The sequence below is a fragment of the Lutra lutra genome, chromosome 3 (genome assembly GCF_902655055.1).
Source record: "Lutra lutra chromosome 3, mLutLut1.2, whole genome shotgun sequence".
Classification (NCBI taxonomy): Eukaryota; Metazoa; Chordata; class Mammalia; order Carnivora; family Mustelidae; genus Lutra; species Lutra lutra.
Genome location: NC_062280.1, coordinates 197,642,142 through 197,658,181, shown reverse-complemented (window position 1 = coordinate 197,658,181; position 16,040 = coordinate 197,642,142). Strand labels below are relative to the sequence as shown.

Here is a 16,040-nt window from a genome sequence, read left to right as displayed (position 1 = left end):
TTACACTATTGATACCCTAAAAATGAAGAAACCAGAAAATCAGTCTTTTCCATTTGAAATAGAATATAACATGACAAATAATATTGTACTAAAAGAATTCATTATGTTACATTTTCCTTAATCCTCAGAATTTGACCACTAGATCTATAGAAGCATTTATATAATAGCTATATATGTACATATTTTATGCAATATCTAAAATTGGCTTTTGTCTCAACATAAGATTCTTTTTGACTCTATGACCCAATGTAATACCATAGATAGAAGCCAAAAACAACACATTAATAGGCAGTTTGAAATAGCAGGGGTTCTCTCTCTTTCTATAGCTGTCTCTCTTAAACTGAAAAATAATGAACTTGGAAAGCATCAAAGATGCAGAAAGCTCAGTCACCTGGGTGGCTCAGTCAGTTAAGTGTCTGCCTTCAGCTCAGGTCACGATCTCAGGGTCCTGGGATGGAGTCCTGCATCAGGGTCCCTGCTCATCAAGGACCCTGCTTCTCCCTCTCCCTCTGCCTCTCCCCTCTGCTCATGCTTTCTCTTGCTATCGCTCTCTCTCTCAAATAAATAAATAAAATCTTAAAAAAAATGCAGAAAACTGTGGTTAAAGCAAAATTAAAAGTCCCAAATACTTATTTATACAAGGCAGAAAATTGGCAATATAACTATATAACTTACATGATTATCAAATGAAACTCGAAGAACTTAGAAAGAAGGAGACAATAAAAAGAAAAAGCAGAGATCAAACACATAGAGAATAAATATATAGTAGAAAAAAATTAAGTAAGGAAATGTTTTCTTGGAAAAGATTAATACAATCAAGAAATTCCTAGCACGTTGATTTTAAAAAGTCAGAGAAGGCATACATGACCAACATTGGGAACGGAAAGAAATCACTCAAAATTCTACAAACATTAAAAAAATAAATAGGACTCATGAATAATTATATGCCCCAAACTTTGGAAGATTAAATATAATGAACAGAATCCTTGTAAAACAAAACTATTAAGAACTGACATAAAGGGGCGCCTGGGTGGCTCAGTGGGTTAAAGCCTCTGCCTTCGGCTCAGGTCGTGATCTCAGGGTCCTGGGATCGAGCCCCGCATCGGGCTCTCTGCTCGGCGGGGAGCCTGCTTCCCTTCCTCTCTCTGCCTGACTCTCTGTCTACTTGTGATCTCTGTCTGTCAAATAAATAAATAAAATCTTAAAAAAAAAGAAATTAAAAAAAAGAACTGACATAAACATACAAACAGTGTATGCCTATTTCATCATCACAGTTCAGGCTGAGCTCCTCTGATAGAACTCCCGAGATGACTGCCGGTGACTGCCCTTGTGCTGCCCCGACAGGTGATCACAGACTCAGGTGGCCCAAGACTAAGACTGGGATCAGCCTGAGTGGAGTGAGGACACCTGGCAAAGTGCAGCAGGGACTTTGGTAAGAAGGACTGTGGCTAGGACAGTGAGTGGGCACTCTGTCTCAGGGGAGGTTTCTTAAGAATTCTTCATTGATTCTTTGGGAGCTTAAAGAAGGTGTTCTCTCTCCCTTCCCCTCCAACCTCTCTCCTGCCACCTTCCCCTCCAACACCTAAGAGCATGTCCCTGGCTTCAGAAACACATGTCTGCTCCCCTTGCCTCTTTGTCATGCTCCTGCTCCCTACTACGGATTCTGTTTTCACTGGAACCAGCTTGTGCTCACACACACACACACACACACACACACAAGTAGAGAGCTACACAATGATGTTCTTGATCTATTACTACTCGAAAATTATGTTGTGTTTTCAGTTATCTGGAATAATTTTCCAAAGGAAATTTCTCTTTTAATTTTGGGAGTCTCATAATTGAACGTGGAAAGTCATTTGGAAAAATGCATAAAATTCTATATTGTCCTTTCTCATTTTCATTGTTTTAACTTCATAAAACTTTTCTGAAAGAGGTGATGATGTTGAAATAAGGACTGTAAGCCAACCAATCTTGAATTAGTCAAGAAGGTATGGAAAGTAGAGTAATGTTTTATTTAATTTTAGAAGTTTGTCTAGTAACTACAATTGGAGTAAAATGACACATTATAAGTGCAAAGGCATTTTTGATAAGATTACATTCTTTTCCATTTTTGTCTCAGAACAAATAAAAGTCATTATTATGCAAATATCAATTTAGAATTTTCTGAGAAGTTTGACTTATTGTTTTGGGGTTTCTTCTTAACTGATCATTTGATGCGAATAGGTATGTCTGGTGAGCATCACTCCACATTTTTAAATGATATTTTAAATTTCATACTCACCATCGTGGAATAAATTGGAAGCTCTTTGAACGGGTTAACAAGCAAGAGGATATCTCCAATAAAAGTCTGTTAACAGAAAAGGACAGAAATACTTGGGGGACTGTGTAAAGAGAACACTTAAAATTAAAAGTGATATAACTTTAAAATCACTGTACATAATATAGAAAATAAATAAGGGCCACACTTTAACATTTTGTGAGCTATTTTAAAAGTTTGTGAATAAAGTTTGTAAATAAGGAAATAGAAAAGTCAAATTCAAATAAAATAAGACATATATGCTTGTTCCATTAAACATGTAACAAGTGAAATGACAGGATTCTAAAAATTGCTTTTCTTAAAGGGGTTTTGTGAGAATCAGACTGAATAAAAAATATAAAATTAAAACATGTGGCAAAATATACTGAAGGAAATAAATGTGGTAATGAGTTCTATGCTGCTACAGAATAAAAATAAAATGCACAATTGAAAAATGAATAAAGCACAGGAAGCAAATAAAAATACTTTCTAATTTTAAAAAGGACAAGTAATGAGATATAAAAGCACAAAAAACAGATGGAATAAATAGAAATCAAGTAATAAAATAATAGATTTAAATCCCCCCAAATCAGAAATTACATCAAATGTAAAGCTACTAAATGTTCTTAAGGATGAAGATTATGCACTAGATTAAAGTACTCTCTATAGATTAAGAAAATTTGCAAGTGAAAGATAAAGCAGGATACACCTGCAAACAATAAGAACAGGAAAAATGTGGTTTAGCAACACTCAATTCACACACACACAAGATAAAAGGGATATAAATGGACATTTCACAATGATAAAATATTAAATCAACCAGGAAGATATAGCATTTAAAATTTCTATGAGACTAAAATCAAGCACAAAATATATGAAGCAAAAACGCTGTAAAGAGAAAGATTAATTCACAATGACAGTGGGGATTTTAAACAATTTTTTTCTTAGTAACTCATGGAATAAGCAGATTAAATTTTGAGATAAATAATTACCAAGTGACTCATTGACTCATATACAACACTGTTACCAAACAATTGCAGAATATACATTCTTTGAAATTGAACACAGGTCAGTTTCATTACATTTCAAGGACATGAACCACGTAGGGTAGGTACTCTGATCATGCCAGAATTATAATAATGGATATCTAGAAAATCACCAAATGTTTGGGAATTATACAATGCATCGGCAAATAACATATGAGCCAAAAAAGGAGCTGCAATGCAAATAAGATATTTTGATTATAACATATCATAATTTGTGAGATGCAACCAAAGATATACTTATTATAGAAATTATTATCTGATATGCTATTTATAATGTTAAAAAAGAAGGAAGGCTGGTAATTATGATCTGAGTATACTTTTTGAAGAGCTCATCAAATTACATCAAAATATAAATAAATAAAATCAGTATAACAGCAGAAATTAATGGACTAGAAATGAAAGTCAAAAGGTGGCCTTTTGAACAGTGTAATAAAATGGTTAGTACCCTAACGAGATTGAGAAAACAGGACAAAATGCACAAACTACTGGTATCCTAAATATGACATTGCTACAGACAACACAGACATGAAAACAGCTGAAGAGATACTGGGAATCACATTTTAGCTACGATGGATATTTAGATAATGTGGACGACAACCATCATCTTACCAAACCAACACAATAAGATACAGAACATCTGACTAGTTATTTTTTTTTTTCTGTAAAAGAAATTTGAATCTATGTCTAAAAACCTTTCCACAAAGAAAATTTAAACTTCACTGGTGAATTCTTCCCAACATTCATGAACAAAATGAGCAAATATACATTGCTCCAGAAAATAACAGTAGAGAAAACACCTAAGTAGTATATCGAAAGAAAGGAAGATTACAGGCACTTCTCTTCCATAAAGTACATGCAAAAATCCTGACAAACTATTGGCAAATTAAATCCAGTAATACATTCAACAGATAATCTGCTTCAACCAGCTAGGATTTGTTCTAGTAACATAAGGTTGGTTTCATATTAGTAAGTCAACTCTTGTAATTTATAATACTAAAAAGTGAAGAAAAAAAGTCATATGATCATCTCAAAATATACTCCACAGTCAAAAAACTTTTCATAGAATTCAGTGCATACTTTTGATTAAAAATAATAACTTTGAAAACTATAAATATAAGGAACTCCCTCAATCCAATGAAATTTAACTATACCTATGGCACAGCTACGGCAAACAATTTGCTTAATGATAAAACATCGAAAGCTCTTCCCTGAGATCCAAAATGAGATAGGGATGCCTATCTTAGCTTATTGTTACCTCCCATCATCTTTTTATTAAGAGGGCCATCCCGTGAAATAAAACAAGAGTAAGGAAACTATCAAGATTTAAGAGAAAAATAAAAGTCATTACATACTATATGCAGTATATGCAGAACATCCAAAAGAATCCCCATTTAAATTAATATTTACATATGAACTTAGTAAGTTGGGCAGATAAAACATGAATTTCCCAATGACATTATATCCCTATATTTGCAATACACCAAAAAAAATGAAATTTGCTTGTTATTTTCAGTAAGAAGGTAACATTTCTTATAGCATCAGAGTTTGAAAGAGGCCTAGAAACAGATTACAAATGGTCAAGACTTCTACACTGAAAATTTTAAAATGTTCCAGAGAAAGGAGGGATATTAACCCTCCATGATATATAGAGGACTTCTCTAGATCAAGATTTATTATGCTGCTTTAGTGATTAAGATATCTCAGTACTGGTTTAGGCACAAACGAATCCATACAACAGAAGACAGTTTCTAGTGACAGACACACTTGCCAGGGTCATCTGGTCTCCAACCACAGAGACGCCATGGCAATGCAGCAGTGGGAGTCTACACGGAAAACATTAAGACCAAGGTCTGTGGGGGAGTGTATCCACTATGGGAAAGTGTTTCATTGTATTTACTCAGGCTGGAGGTACCTGCAACGCTGGCGTTCCAAGACTCAGTTCACGCCCCACAGAAATAGCTGTACGCTGTCTCATGGAAATACTTGCGTACACATGTTGAGGAAAGGGGCCCAAGATGGTTTATAACAGTATCACCCACATAATTCACATAATTGTAACAGCAGAATTCAATCACCGAACAGTGGAGACAACTCCAGTGTTCTTCCACTATAGAGTAAATAAATAAATGAGGATATATCCACACAGCAGCTAAATTTAGAGGAGTAAAAATCAGCTGTTGCTGCAAGGAACAGGATAGATGGTTATCAGAAACACAACAACGAATCAAAGCGGGCAAGGGTGCCTGGGTGGCTCAGTTGGTTAAACGACTGCCTTCGGCTCAGGTCATAATCTCAGGGTCCTGGGATCAAGCCCCGCATTGGGTTCCCTGCTCAGTGGGGAATCTGCTTCTCCCTCTCCTGCTCTCTCGCTTGTGCTCTCTCTCAAATAAATGAATAAAATCTTAAAAAAAAGAAAGAAAGAAAGTGGGCAGACACAAAAGAGAACACACTGGTGAGTCCTTTTATATGAAGTCCAGAAAAAAAAAAAAAAAAACAAATCTGTACCTATATATGCCAAAATCTTTTGTGATGGGTAGGGTAAACTGAGGAAGGGGCTTCTTACTCTTCCATTTCTTTATGAAGCTGCTGGTTACCTACGCATGTTCACCAAATGAAAATTCATGAAACCACACACCCGTGAGTGGTGTGTGACTCTCTTTACATGTTGTGATTCAAGACAACATTGACTTCAATGGAAGTACTGGCCAGGATTCTGTAGCCAAGGAAAGGAGAAAAGAAAAGTAAAATGATTGAACCAAATAGGAACCTTTGTAGTGAAGTATCTGAAAATTACTCAGAAAAATGAAGAAAAAAAAGTAGACTTAGGGAGAAAGGAGAAATCTGCTAAGGAAGGAAAAATGAGGAGCTTCCAAATACGCATCCAAATATGCTTCTAAATTGAACTTTTCTATTGAGATATAATTTCTATTTTGATCTAATTACTGAAGGAATCTGAGACTGTCTTTGCAAATGTATTTTGTGATGAACAACAACAAAAATTAGTCTAGAAAAATGTGATCTGCGTGTTAACAATGGACTCCTAACATATGAGTTAATACAGGTTTATGCCATATTCTCAAGAGGTTGCTTTGATGAAAGGTAATGCTGTAAATGTTTTGCAGAGAAAGAATTTTTTTTTCTACTTTAGGAAACTACAGATTTCCTTTTCCTCATCTTTCTAAACTATCACAGTTTTACTGTTAATAGCTCACACATGTTAAGAGCTCCCAAGGGTCTATAAGCTTGAGTGGAATGACAGGGAATGGCGCGATAGGTATTGTATATGGCAGGTGTGTCTTCGGATTCCAGGCTAGGGGGCAGCGTCATCTGGGGGGAAATGCGTCTGTCCTCCTAATTTCAGATAGCCTCCAAGTGAGAGAGACTTCAGCTCCTGACACAAGCTGGTCAACTTTAGCCTCCTGAGCTGCCCCTACAAAAAAGACCTACTATACCCCAGTGGGGCCCCTGGAGGGGAATGTTCAGTTAGTAAGTGGCTCAGCCGAGCCAAGATGCCTACCTAGCGAACCAGACGTAACAGGAGCCTGTGTTTATTTGGGGAGGTTTCTTTCTTTACGAGTGTTGAGTCCTACCAGTTGTGGTTATGAAGAGAATATTACCTTCACGTTTATCTGCCATCCAAAAGAAATTTGATTGCATATTCTATTTCCGCTGTCCTGTGTGACAGTGATTATTCAGAGAAAGAAATGCCTTTATTCTCTGCATTATTTAGCAAGCAAACGTCTCAATTCTTACAATTCATTTTGTTTGATGGTTTGGGCTCATCCTTCTGCTACGGGCTATGTGGAACCTTTACAATCTGATATCCAAATGAAATAATATGTATATACTTAGAGAAAAGGGCAAGTTATGTTTGCTCCTGGGTTTTGGCAAGGAAAGGGAAAGGGAAGGGAAGGGAAGGAAAGGAAAGAAAAGGGAAAGGGGAGGAAAGGAAAGGGCAACTTACAGACTTTTTCGAAAGATCATCTTATTAACTAGTCAGATTACAGCAAAAAGAGATGAAAATGCCGGTTAGACATTACTTTAGCAGACAAGTGTTATGTTGGCCCTGATGGGTTGATGGCAGCAGTGGAGGGCCATTCTGTGTACATCCTGAAAGGAGGGCTGCTAAGATTTGCAGGAGAGTCAAATGTGGGACACCAAAGAGGGATCAGTCCCGACACTTGAACGGGGCACTTCAGCCTGAACCTGGGAGAAGAGGAAGAGGGTCAGGGATGGACGTGTAAGGGGAGTGGGTGCGGAGGTCAGCAGACCATCTCTGAACACAACAGCTACTGAAACCAGTGCTTTCGTATTTGTGGGAAGGAACACTTCTGTTTCCAATGCATCATGAACTGATACTTTTGTAAAGTGTGATAAAAGTGGATTCCTGTAAACATGGCATTGAAAAAGACAAAGACCTACAAAATGCAAACCTGGATTCTTATTAGACTCAACAGACAGCAATGAAACTGTCAACTTGTCCTAAGAGGTTCTAAATGCTTACTCTCACAGCAGAATGGTAATAAAAAGTTCATATTTCCAATGGTCCACAGGTTACACTTTTAGAATCACTTGTTATTATTCAATCAATAATGTTTAAGTGACTTGTCTATCCATTAAAGGCGAGTTCAAATAACCTGGCTTAGAGCACTCATCACAAAATTGATCCGAGACGATTAAGCTCTTCCATATTTCAGGTGTGGGAGAGAGGAAAAGCATGTCTCCTGCAGTGGCAAATGTGCATTTGATGTGAACTTTAGCAAAGCATGATCTGGAAAGAAAGAGAAACCCAGTGGGCAGAAACGACCTAAGAAGATGGCCCAGTGTGGGGAGGAGTTGGAGCTGTGATTCTGATAAACTGATAGGAAGTACTTGTCCCTTGAGATTGGAAAGTGCTTGACCAGGCCTCCCAGTGAGCAAACCCAGTATGGATGGATCCCATCATCACTGAGCCAGAGTCTAGCACAGCACCGGACACCATCAAATCACCAGTGAGAGAGACCATCACGAGCCATGAGAAGATCCATTGTGACTTCATCAGAAAGGGCTGGAGAGGTTTACTTAAAGACTGAAGAACTCCCAGTGGGAGTTTATAAAGCTAAGTGTTTATTCCATGGGTAGAAAGAAAAGCTTAGGGGAAAGAAAAACAGCCCAAGGAAAATCCTGACACAGGCAGAAGGGCTGTCGCCCAGGGGTTAAGAGCATCAGCTTGTATCTGGGGCCCAGATCGTGTATGAAGATTGCGGCCATCATCCCATGAGAAGTGACACGCCACAGAGATGCTCTAAGACTGGGAGTGTCAAGATCACATTTGTTCATGATAAGAATGACTCTAGCTCCTGGTGAGATCAGACTGAAAGGGAACAAGGTCCCCTCGGCAGGGTTAGGAGGCTTTTGAGAAGAGATGGCAAAGGCCTTGATGAGGACGGCGACCACCTGGGTGAGGGCAGGTCAAGTGGATGTTGCGGAGACAGAGGCACTGGAGAAGCATGAAGGAAATAAAGAAACGCAACACAATTCAAGCAATGGCCTTCTGGTAACTCGGTAAGAAGGCAGGGAGGAGGAGAAGGACGTAGAGGAGAAGGATCAGCACCATGTTGGCAAAGGTGAGAAGACGGAATAAAACTAACACACAAATAACGGGGCCGTCCCAGAGAGTGGAGTCATCAGCTTTCACCACTTTATGCCAATGACTCAATCCCATTCATTTTGATAGAAGCATTTAATTTTAAGTGTATTTACGGTGGCAGGCAATTTATCCAAGCATTAAGATGCTGCACTGAATTTTCATAGGCTAATCAGCACCTGACGATTTATTACTTATAAGCAAATCTCAGACTTAGCATTTACATGAAAATTACTTAATCAATTTCTCAGTAGACTAGGGGGAAAAGAGTGTTATCAAAAAGAAATAGCACATATGGGCATCATCGGATTTCTCTACAGACGTTCTGATTGAATTGCTCTCAGCTGAATATCACAAAATCAAGCAGAGGGAGACAGACAGACCGACCGATAGAGATGGGGACTGAGGCGACATGGTGTCTAAATCGTTCTGCATGTTGGATGAAATAACACATATAAACCGGGGCCGGAAGCACAGCAGATTGATTCTCTGTGTTATTTGTCATCCGAGTCATACATTCGTATCCTGCTATCAGAGATCAGTGTATAAATTATTTACTTGACAAAGCATTTCCTGATAACTTAAAGGGACGACAGACTCCTTTTGTGCAGATAGAGACGACACCCTCCAAGCCCAGGGAAGTCTCCCCCTTCAGCTTCCTCTTCCAGATCTAGCAGGCTAAGTCAAGTACAGGAAACAAACAGCAGTTTTAGGAGTGACGTGCAGATCCTCCGGTTTCTAGCAAGGTCTTCCACAGCAACCTCAACAACAGGAAAGCCGCCAGCCCGCAGGGTATTAATTTTCACTTAACAGCTCTGAAATTTGGATCTTTGCTGAGCTTGCTTTAGAACTGAATCAGAATGAAGCTGAACGCTGAGAAATCGACCTTACGCTATCAGCAAGACCAGAAACAACCGTAAGCCCTCTCCTTGTGACATCTGCAGCTTGGAGGACGGACATCGGCAGCAAGACAAAGCTACACACGAGGCAGGCTCAAGGGCACTTACATATATCTGATTGTTCCCAAAGCGCTTCTGAATCTCGTAAAGCAGGGTGCCGTCGTTCAGCTCACTGAGCGTCGCCAGGTCATCGCTGGGAGCGGGAGGCATCAGCTTGACCTGGGGAAGACAAACAAAAAGATCAATTTAATTGCTTTCCAATCAACTCTCTTCACAGTTGGATGTCCCATTTCCAATTACATGTCAAACACGTAAAGACCATGTGAGTTTGAAACCATTATTAAAAAATGAGATGGTTCACTTAGAAGGAACAAAAAAATTCCGAAGCCACAGAGAAATGTTTTCAGATGACAACTTCTGTCCTGAGCCCACGACCGTGCACGGGCGCTCGCACACACGCTAACCCCAAAACCCCCAGTGCCACCTTCCGTCCTGCAAAGGCACCAGTCTGCCAGAATCATTCCGGCACGTTGACTTTCCTAGTCCCCACTCAAAACGTAGACAGCTCTGAGCTGCTCTGCGTCCTCTACGGCCGGCAGCTGAAGAGCTCACATGTCTGCAGTGTTTCCAAAGCTGAAGCAGAACTTCTCCTATTACTGTCATTGGCATGCTGAAGGAGCCAGCGTGCCTGGAATGTAGCTTCCACATACATGGGGGAGGAGGCCAGATTTTGAAAGACTCTAGAATTTTGGCTTGGGATTTTTATTCTTCTCTACATGACTCCTACAATGAAAGTAGCTGTGAGATTCAGATAATTCTGTCATAAAGAAAAACATGATTCCCTGTGACAGAGTTAGAAAACTGCCAAATATTTCAACTAAAAAAGATTAATTTGGATGATTAAATTGGGTGAAAACCTATCATTTGCAAGTTTGGAATGGACCATGTTTAATTTTACCTACACAAGGTAGGTTGTGCAAAGCAGACCCTTGATCTGTGAGGACAGCCTTGGTTTTCTTTTGTCAAACACAGAGGAGCCAAAGTCGAAGAATACTCTTATCCACACCTCAGTTGAGTTAGTTCATCGGTGCCCATGGTGAATTTTTAGCAACAGCAAGCTTATTTTGTATCATTTACGTTCATGTCTGTATTCTGTATCAACATTCCCCTTTTGTACTTATATTTGCACTACATATCTTATCCTCGTATGTATCACTGTTAAAGAATTTGGACTTAAATATTACTGTTTATCAGCTAAACGTTTATAGCATTGACAGATACGGCACATTAAAAAAATCTAAGTGTAGGGTGATCTCTCTGCTGTGAGTGATGGATTCGCAAAATGGAATCTTTCTCAGGAGTTCATAAATTCAAGTCAGTGTGTTCCCAGGCTTCCTCTAATCCTAATGTACTCAAAATGGAACCTCAGATTCTTTCCTGGGAATCTCAAGTGGTCAGAAGAGTGGTTTGTCATGTCTCCCAGTTAGAAGGGTATCACCCAATCGGCTCTGGTATGGGAAATATCACCATTTGGGTAAGTGGCAAACACCATATTCCAAGAGAAAGTTGTTTGTGTCTTAAAAATCAGTTTGTACCCCAATGTTCATAGAGCAATGGCCACAGTTACCAAACTGTAGAAAGAGCCAAGATGTCCTTCAACAGATGAATGGGTAAGGAAGATGTGGTCCATATATGCAATGGAGTATGATGCCTCCATCAGAAAGGATGAATACCCAACTTTTGTAACAATATGGATGGGACTGGGAGAGATGATGCTGAGTGAAATAAGTCAAGCAGAGAGAGTCAATTATCATGTGGTTTCACTTATTTGTGGAGCACAAGGAATAACACAGAAGACATGGGGAGATGGAGAGGAGAAGTGAGTTGGGGAAAATCGGAGGGGGAAATGAACCATGAGAGACTTTGGACTCTGAAAAACAAACTGAGGGTTTTGGAGGGGAGGGGGCCCGGGCGTTGGGTGAGCCTGGTGGTGGGTACTAAGGAGGGCACAGATTTCATGGAGTACTGGGTGTGGTGCATAAACAATGTATCTTGGAACACTGAAAAAATAAAATAAAATTTAAATATAAAAAATAATAAAAGACTATGGCAGAAGTAAAATAAACATATAAAAAATCAATTTGTAAAGTACTGCAGACTGCATAAAGGTCAAGAAAAAGCCTCTCTTCTCCCCATGCCATGCACACACTCAGCCAACACCCTGAGTCTATTTTCTTTGCTTTTGCACATTTTAAAGAAATAGGCCTCAAAATATGGTTCAGAATTAACCTGTATGGAGCATAGCACATAGTCTCATTAACATTAGCTAACTAGGGCATTTTAATTAGCCACAGGCATAGCTGGAAGATTTCAATACTGTCAGAAATATTTACTTAACTAGTCAAGAGTAGAATCTGAAAGTTGGTACTTGGGGCTGATAAAAATGGAAGTCAGAATGTCCCGCCTCTCCTGATACTCTCCCGGCTGGTCAGAATCAGTCCTGGGATCGTGGGTATGTGTTGTTCTTTTTTCCACACTAAACACGTAGCTCTACTTAAGAGTCTCATAGGGGCACCTGGGTGGCTCAGTGGGTTAAGCCTCTGCCTTTGGCTCGGGTCATGATCCCGGGGTTCTGGGATCGAGCCTCGCATCATCGGGCTCTCTGCTTAGCAGGGAGCCTGCTTTCCCCTCTCTCTCTGCCTGCCTCTCTGCCTACTTGTGATCTCTATCAAATAAATAAATAAAATCTTTAAAAATAATAAATTAAAAAAAAAAAAAAAGAGTCTGGTAGGCCCAGGACGCCTCGGGGGGAGTGACCAGCAGTCCCCTCCACCCAGGCAGCGTTCCGTGCTGCGTTTTCTATCAGTCACGCTGATCTGGGTAAAAAAACTTACATACCAAACCAAGCTTTCTCACTTAAAAAATGCTGGAAACAGAAGGGCATCTCAGGCACCGATTCTTTTTGTACTAATAGGGGTGAATGTGTTTAAATCTCAGTGGTGTATCTCCCTGGCTGGGGGGCCCTGAGCCTTTCTCTTCCCTAATGTTACTAAGTCACTTTCCATCATCGCTTATGATATAAAAGACGATGGTGTGTCCCTCGCAGGAGGCTGCGAGGGTAAGTTTGCGTGGAGGCCTGGCAAGGTGTCTGCTCTGTAGATAAGTGTGCAGTGACGGGTGTGTCGATACCTAGACAGATGCAGAGGGTCGTGAGCACCAGAGGGAAACTTGCTGCCAACTTCCCTGAGAACTGCCTTTGGAGAAAGGAGGAGGTGGGCATCTGCCGACGACCCCGGCCAGGGTCTGCAGCTCTCAGCGGACACCCTCAGCTCCCTTCTGCTCTAAAACCCAGAATTCACGTTCACAGATCCCTTTTTTGGGAAAGGATCTGCTGTGAAGTAGTAATTTTAAAAATTTTGAAATTCATGGATATAGTTCCAACCTCCTTAACCAGGAGATGCAGAATTTAAAGCCCAGAGAGGCTGGACAGTTTCCCTAGGGTCACACAGAGGCTAGGTCAGAAGGAGAAGCTGGGACAATCCCCGTCAGGGAACAGTGGAGAAAGTCTAGCAGATAACGGATAATCCAACAACATATTCTGTCCTTCGAATGTCCGCTTCTCACTCATGGGCTCTTTGCCAGGCACGTGCTAGAGTTGAGACCAGAGAGGGAGCAAAGGGCTGAGGTCTTACACCCGTTTACAGTCTGCTGGGGGAGAAGTAAGGACGTAAGAAACTACAGTCATGAAAAGTGTAGGGAGGGAAAACAGGAGGGCGCTCTGAAAAGTGAGAGTGCCCTCTCGCTGCGGGGGTCTGAGAAGTCGTCTCCCATGAGATCACAGCAAAGCTGCACCTGGGCCTAATGCTGCGAGGCCAGCCTGCGGGCTCTAGGAGAAGGCGCGCAGGGAGAGGGGAGAAAGCGTTAAGGGCCATGAGGTCCTGTGAGCTGCAGAGCTGGAGGAAATAGGGCAAGTGGCGGCGGATGGGGAGAGAGACATGAGGGAAGACAGACAGGGCAGCTGCTGGAGCAGCAAGAGGAGGAGCTGCCAGGCTCGCGTGGACGGGGACTACGCTGCGTTTACGACTCAGACCGGCAGAGGAGGTCGAAGCTTTACTTATATTGATGCGACTGCACCGTACCTGGGATCACAGATGCAAGTGTGTGTCCTTAGACAGGAAAGGAATTCAGAAAATAAGTACCAATGGGTAAGGATGTATTTCTAAGAAATAAAAAATCTACTGGCAGAAGTCTTTATAGAGAGAGAGACATAAAAGGAAATTTTCATTATCAATTTAGAGACGGATGTAAATGTCTTTTTTTCCAGTGTCTTTGCAAGCATTTCCTAAACATACAAAAATGTATACATCTCCTTGCACACAGATATGCACCCCAGAAAACAGATACGGATGTGCATATGTATATCAATGCATATTATACACACACGTTAGTACACATATATATACACGTTCATGCATGTTCATGATACGGTACAAGGCAAGTGGATTGCAATAGCTTTGAACAATGCAAAAATAAGACAAGAGGCTTCATCAAGATAGCATCCATATTCACCTCCCAAAGCATCATGAAAAGGAGACAAATCATGAGCAAGATTTTTTTCTCTAGAAATGGTTTACATTTCTTCGATAATAAACTTCCTTTTATAACCATAGTTCTAACAAGCTCAGTGCAAATTTCTGGGGTTCTGTTTAGCAAAAGCATGAAGAGTACTAACAGAAGTCTGGCAGTCGTTCCGACAAGCCCGAAAGAGTGCTTGCAGACGTCTCGTCGGGGTTCTTAAGGATCTCCACCACAGGGTCACAGCTGTTCCCTGGGTTAGGGAAACTGTGAAGCTGACAGCCAACATGCGAAGACACCCTAGTCTGTGTGCACTAAGGAAATGTGGCATGTAGTGTGAGAGCCATGTGAAAACAGAACAGACCCCGACTCGTGCACACCCCAACTCGTACATAGCACCATCCGCAAAAACCATCCGCATATAAAGATTCAGAAGCCCGGGGACACCTGCTAGCAAGTGGAGAGGAAAAGAAAAAGACACTTATGAGTGTCTCTATGTTCCAGTTGTAGACTCCGTAATGTCTACTGCCCACGTCCACCTAACAAAGACAACATAAGGCAAAACAGAGATGGGATAAATATGTAAAAAGGATTAACATCCCCCCTCTAGGACTGACCACTATGACTTCTATGGAGATACATATCTCTGTCTATCTCTGTAAGAGGAGATATCTAGAACATAAACTAGATATAGTTCAGGACAGAAGGTCGGGACAAACTTCAGAGAAACACTTGGAGAAATGTTTCGAGATCCAAAGGGAGCTTAACGTTTGGGAATATTCTGACTTCCCCAATTCCTGGTCTCCCCTTGCCCACACCGCACGGAGAGCCGTCCCCCTTACTGTTTTGTTTGTTTGGGGCTTTGCCCTCTGGGAGATGAGCAGTCTGTGCGCAGAGACGACACGTCTGGCAGATAAAAGCAGTGGTCTGACAAATGGGAGAAAAGCAAGAGTATCTTGAGGAGAGAGGAAAGAACCTAATATTCATGAATTAAGAGGAAAGAGGAAGTCAGGGAAAAAACTAGCTGACCTGGGTGGTCCTAGCAGAGAATAGGGTAATAATCTGACAAATACTAAGTTTTCCCAAACTTAAGCTCATCACCATGGCCAGACAGCATTTTGGCTATTTCCTCCTGCTCTTGTTATCCTGTTAGATGTTTCTAAGACCACAGTAAAACCTACCAGGTCCTTTCACTTACTAGTGCTTTGACCGGCCAAGGATTTATACTTTCGTGTGCATGGAGATGGGTGTGTCTGTGGACCACAGAAAGAGAATTCTCGCCAATCTTCCAAACCCCTGTACCACACATGCAGCCGGGAACTCCCTCTCCTGTTCATACAACCATCACAGGTCCATGGGCTCTCCTGCCATGCCCCCAACACGGAACAGGATTCAGAGTAAAAGAAACACTTGTGATTCTCAGCCATTTGCTTAGAGTTCTGAAGTTTGGTCATTTTGTAATTTGTGGGGACTCTAGGTGGCTCAGTCTGCTAGGCATCCCACTCTTGGTTTCGGCTCAGGTCATGATTTCAGGGTCGTGGGACAGAGCCCTGTACCGGGGACTCTGCACTCAGCGGGGAGCTGCTCTCCCCGCTCTT

The 16,040-nt window shown here is 41.0% G+C and overlaps 1 protein-coding gene across 1 annotated transcript in view; it reads right to left on the bottom strand.

Annotated features, from left to right (window-relative positions):
* The window catches only part of MYO16 (myosin XVI), a 438,349-nt gene that overhangs the window by 286,376 nt on the left and 135,933 nt on the right, over positions 1-16,040 (bottom strand). The window contains 2 exon segments of the mRNA XM_047720392.1: positions 2,282-2,347; positions 9,976-10,086. Coding sequence (XP_047576348.1) covers positions 2,282-2,347; positions 9,976-10,086 — 177 coding nt within the window.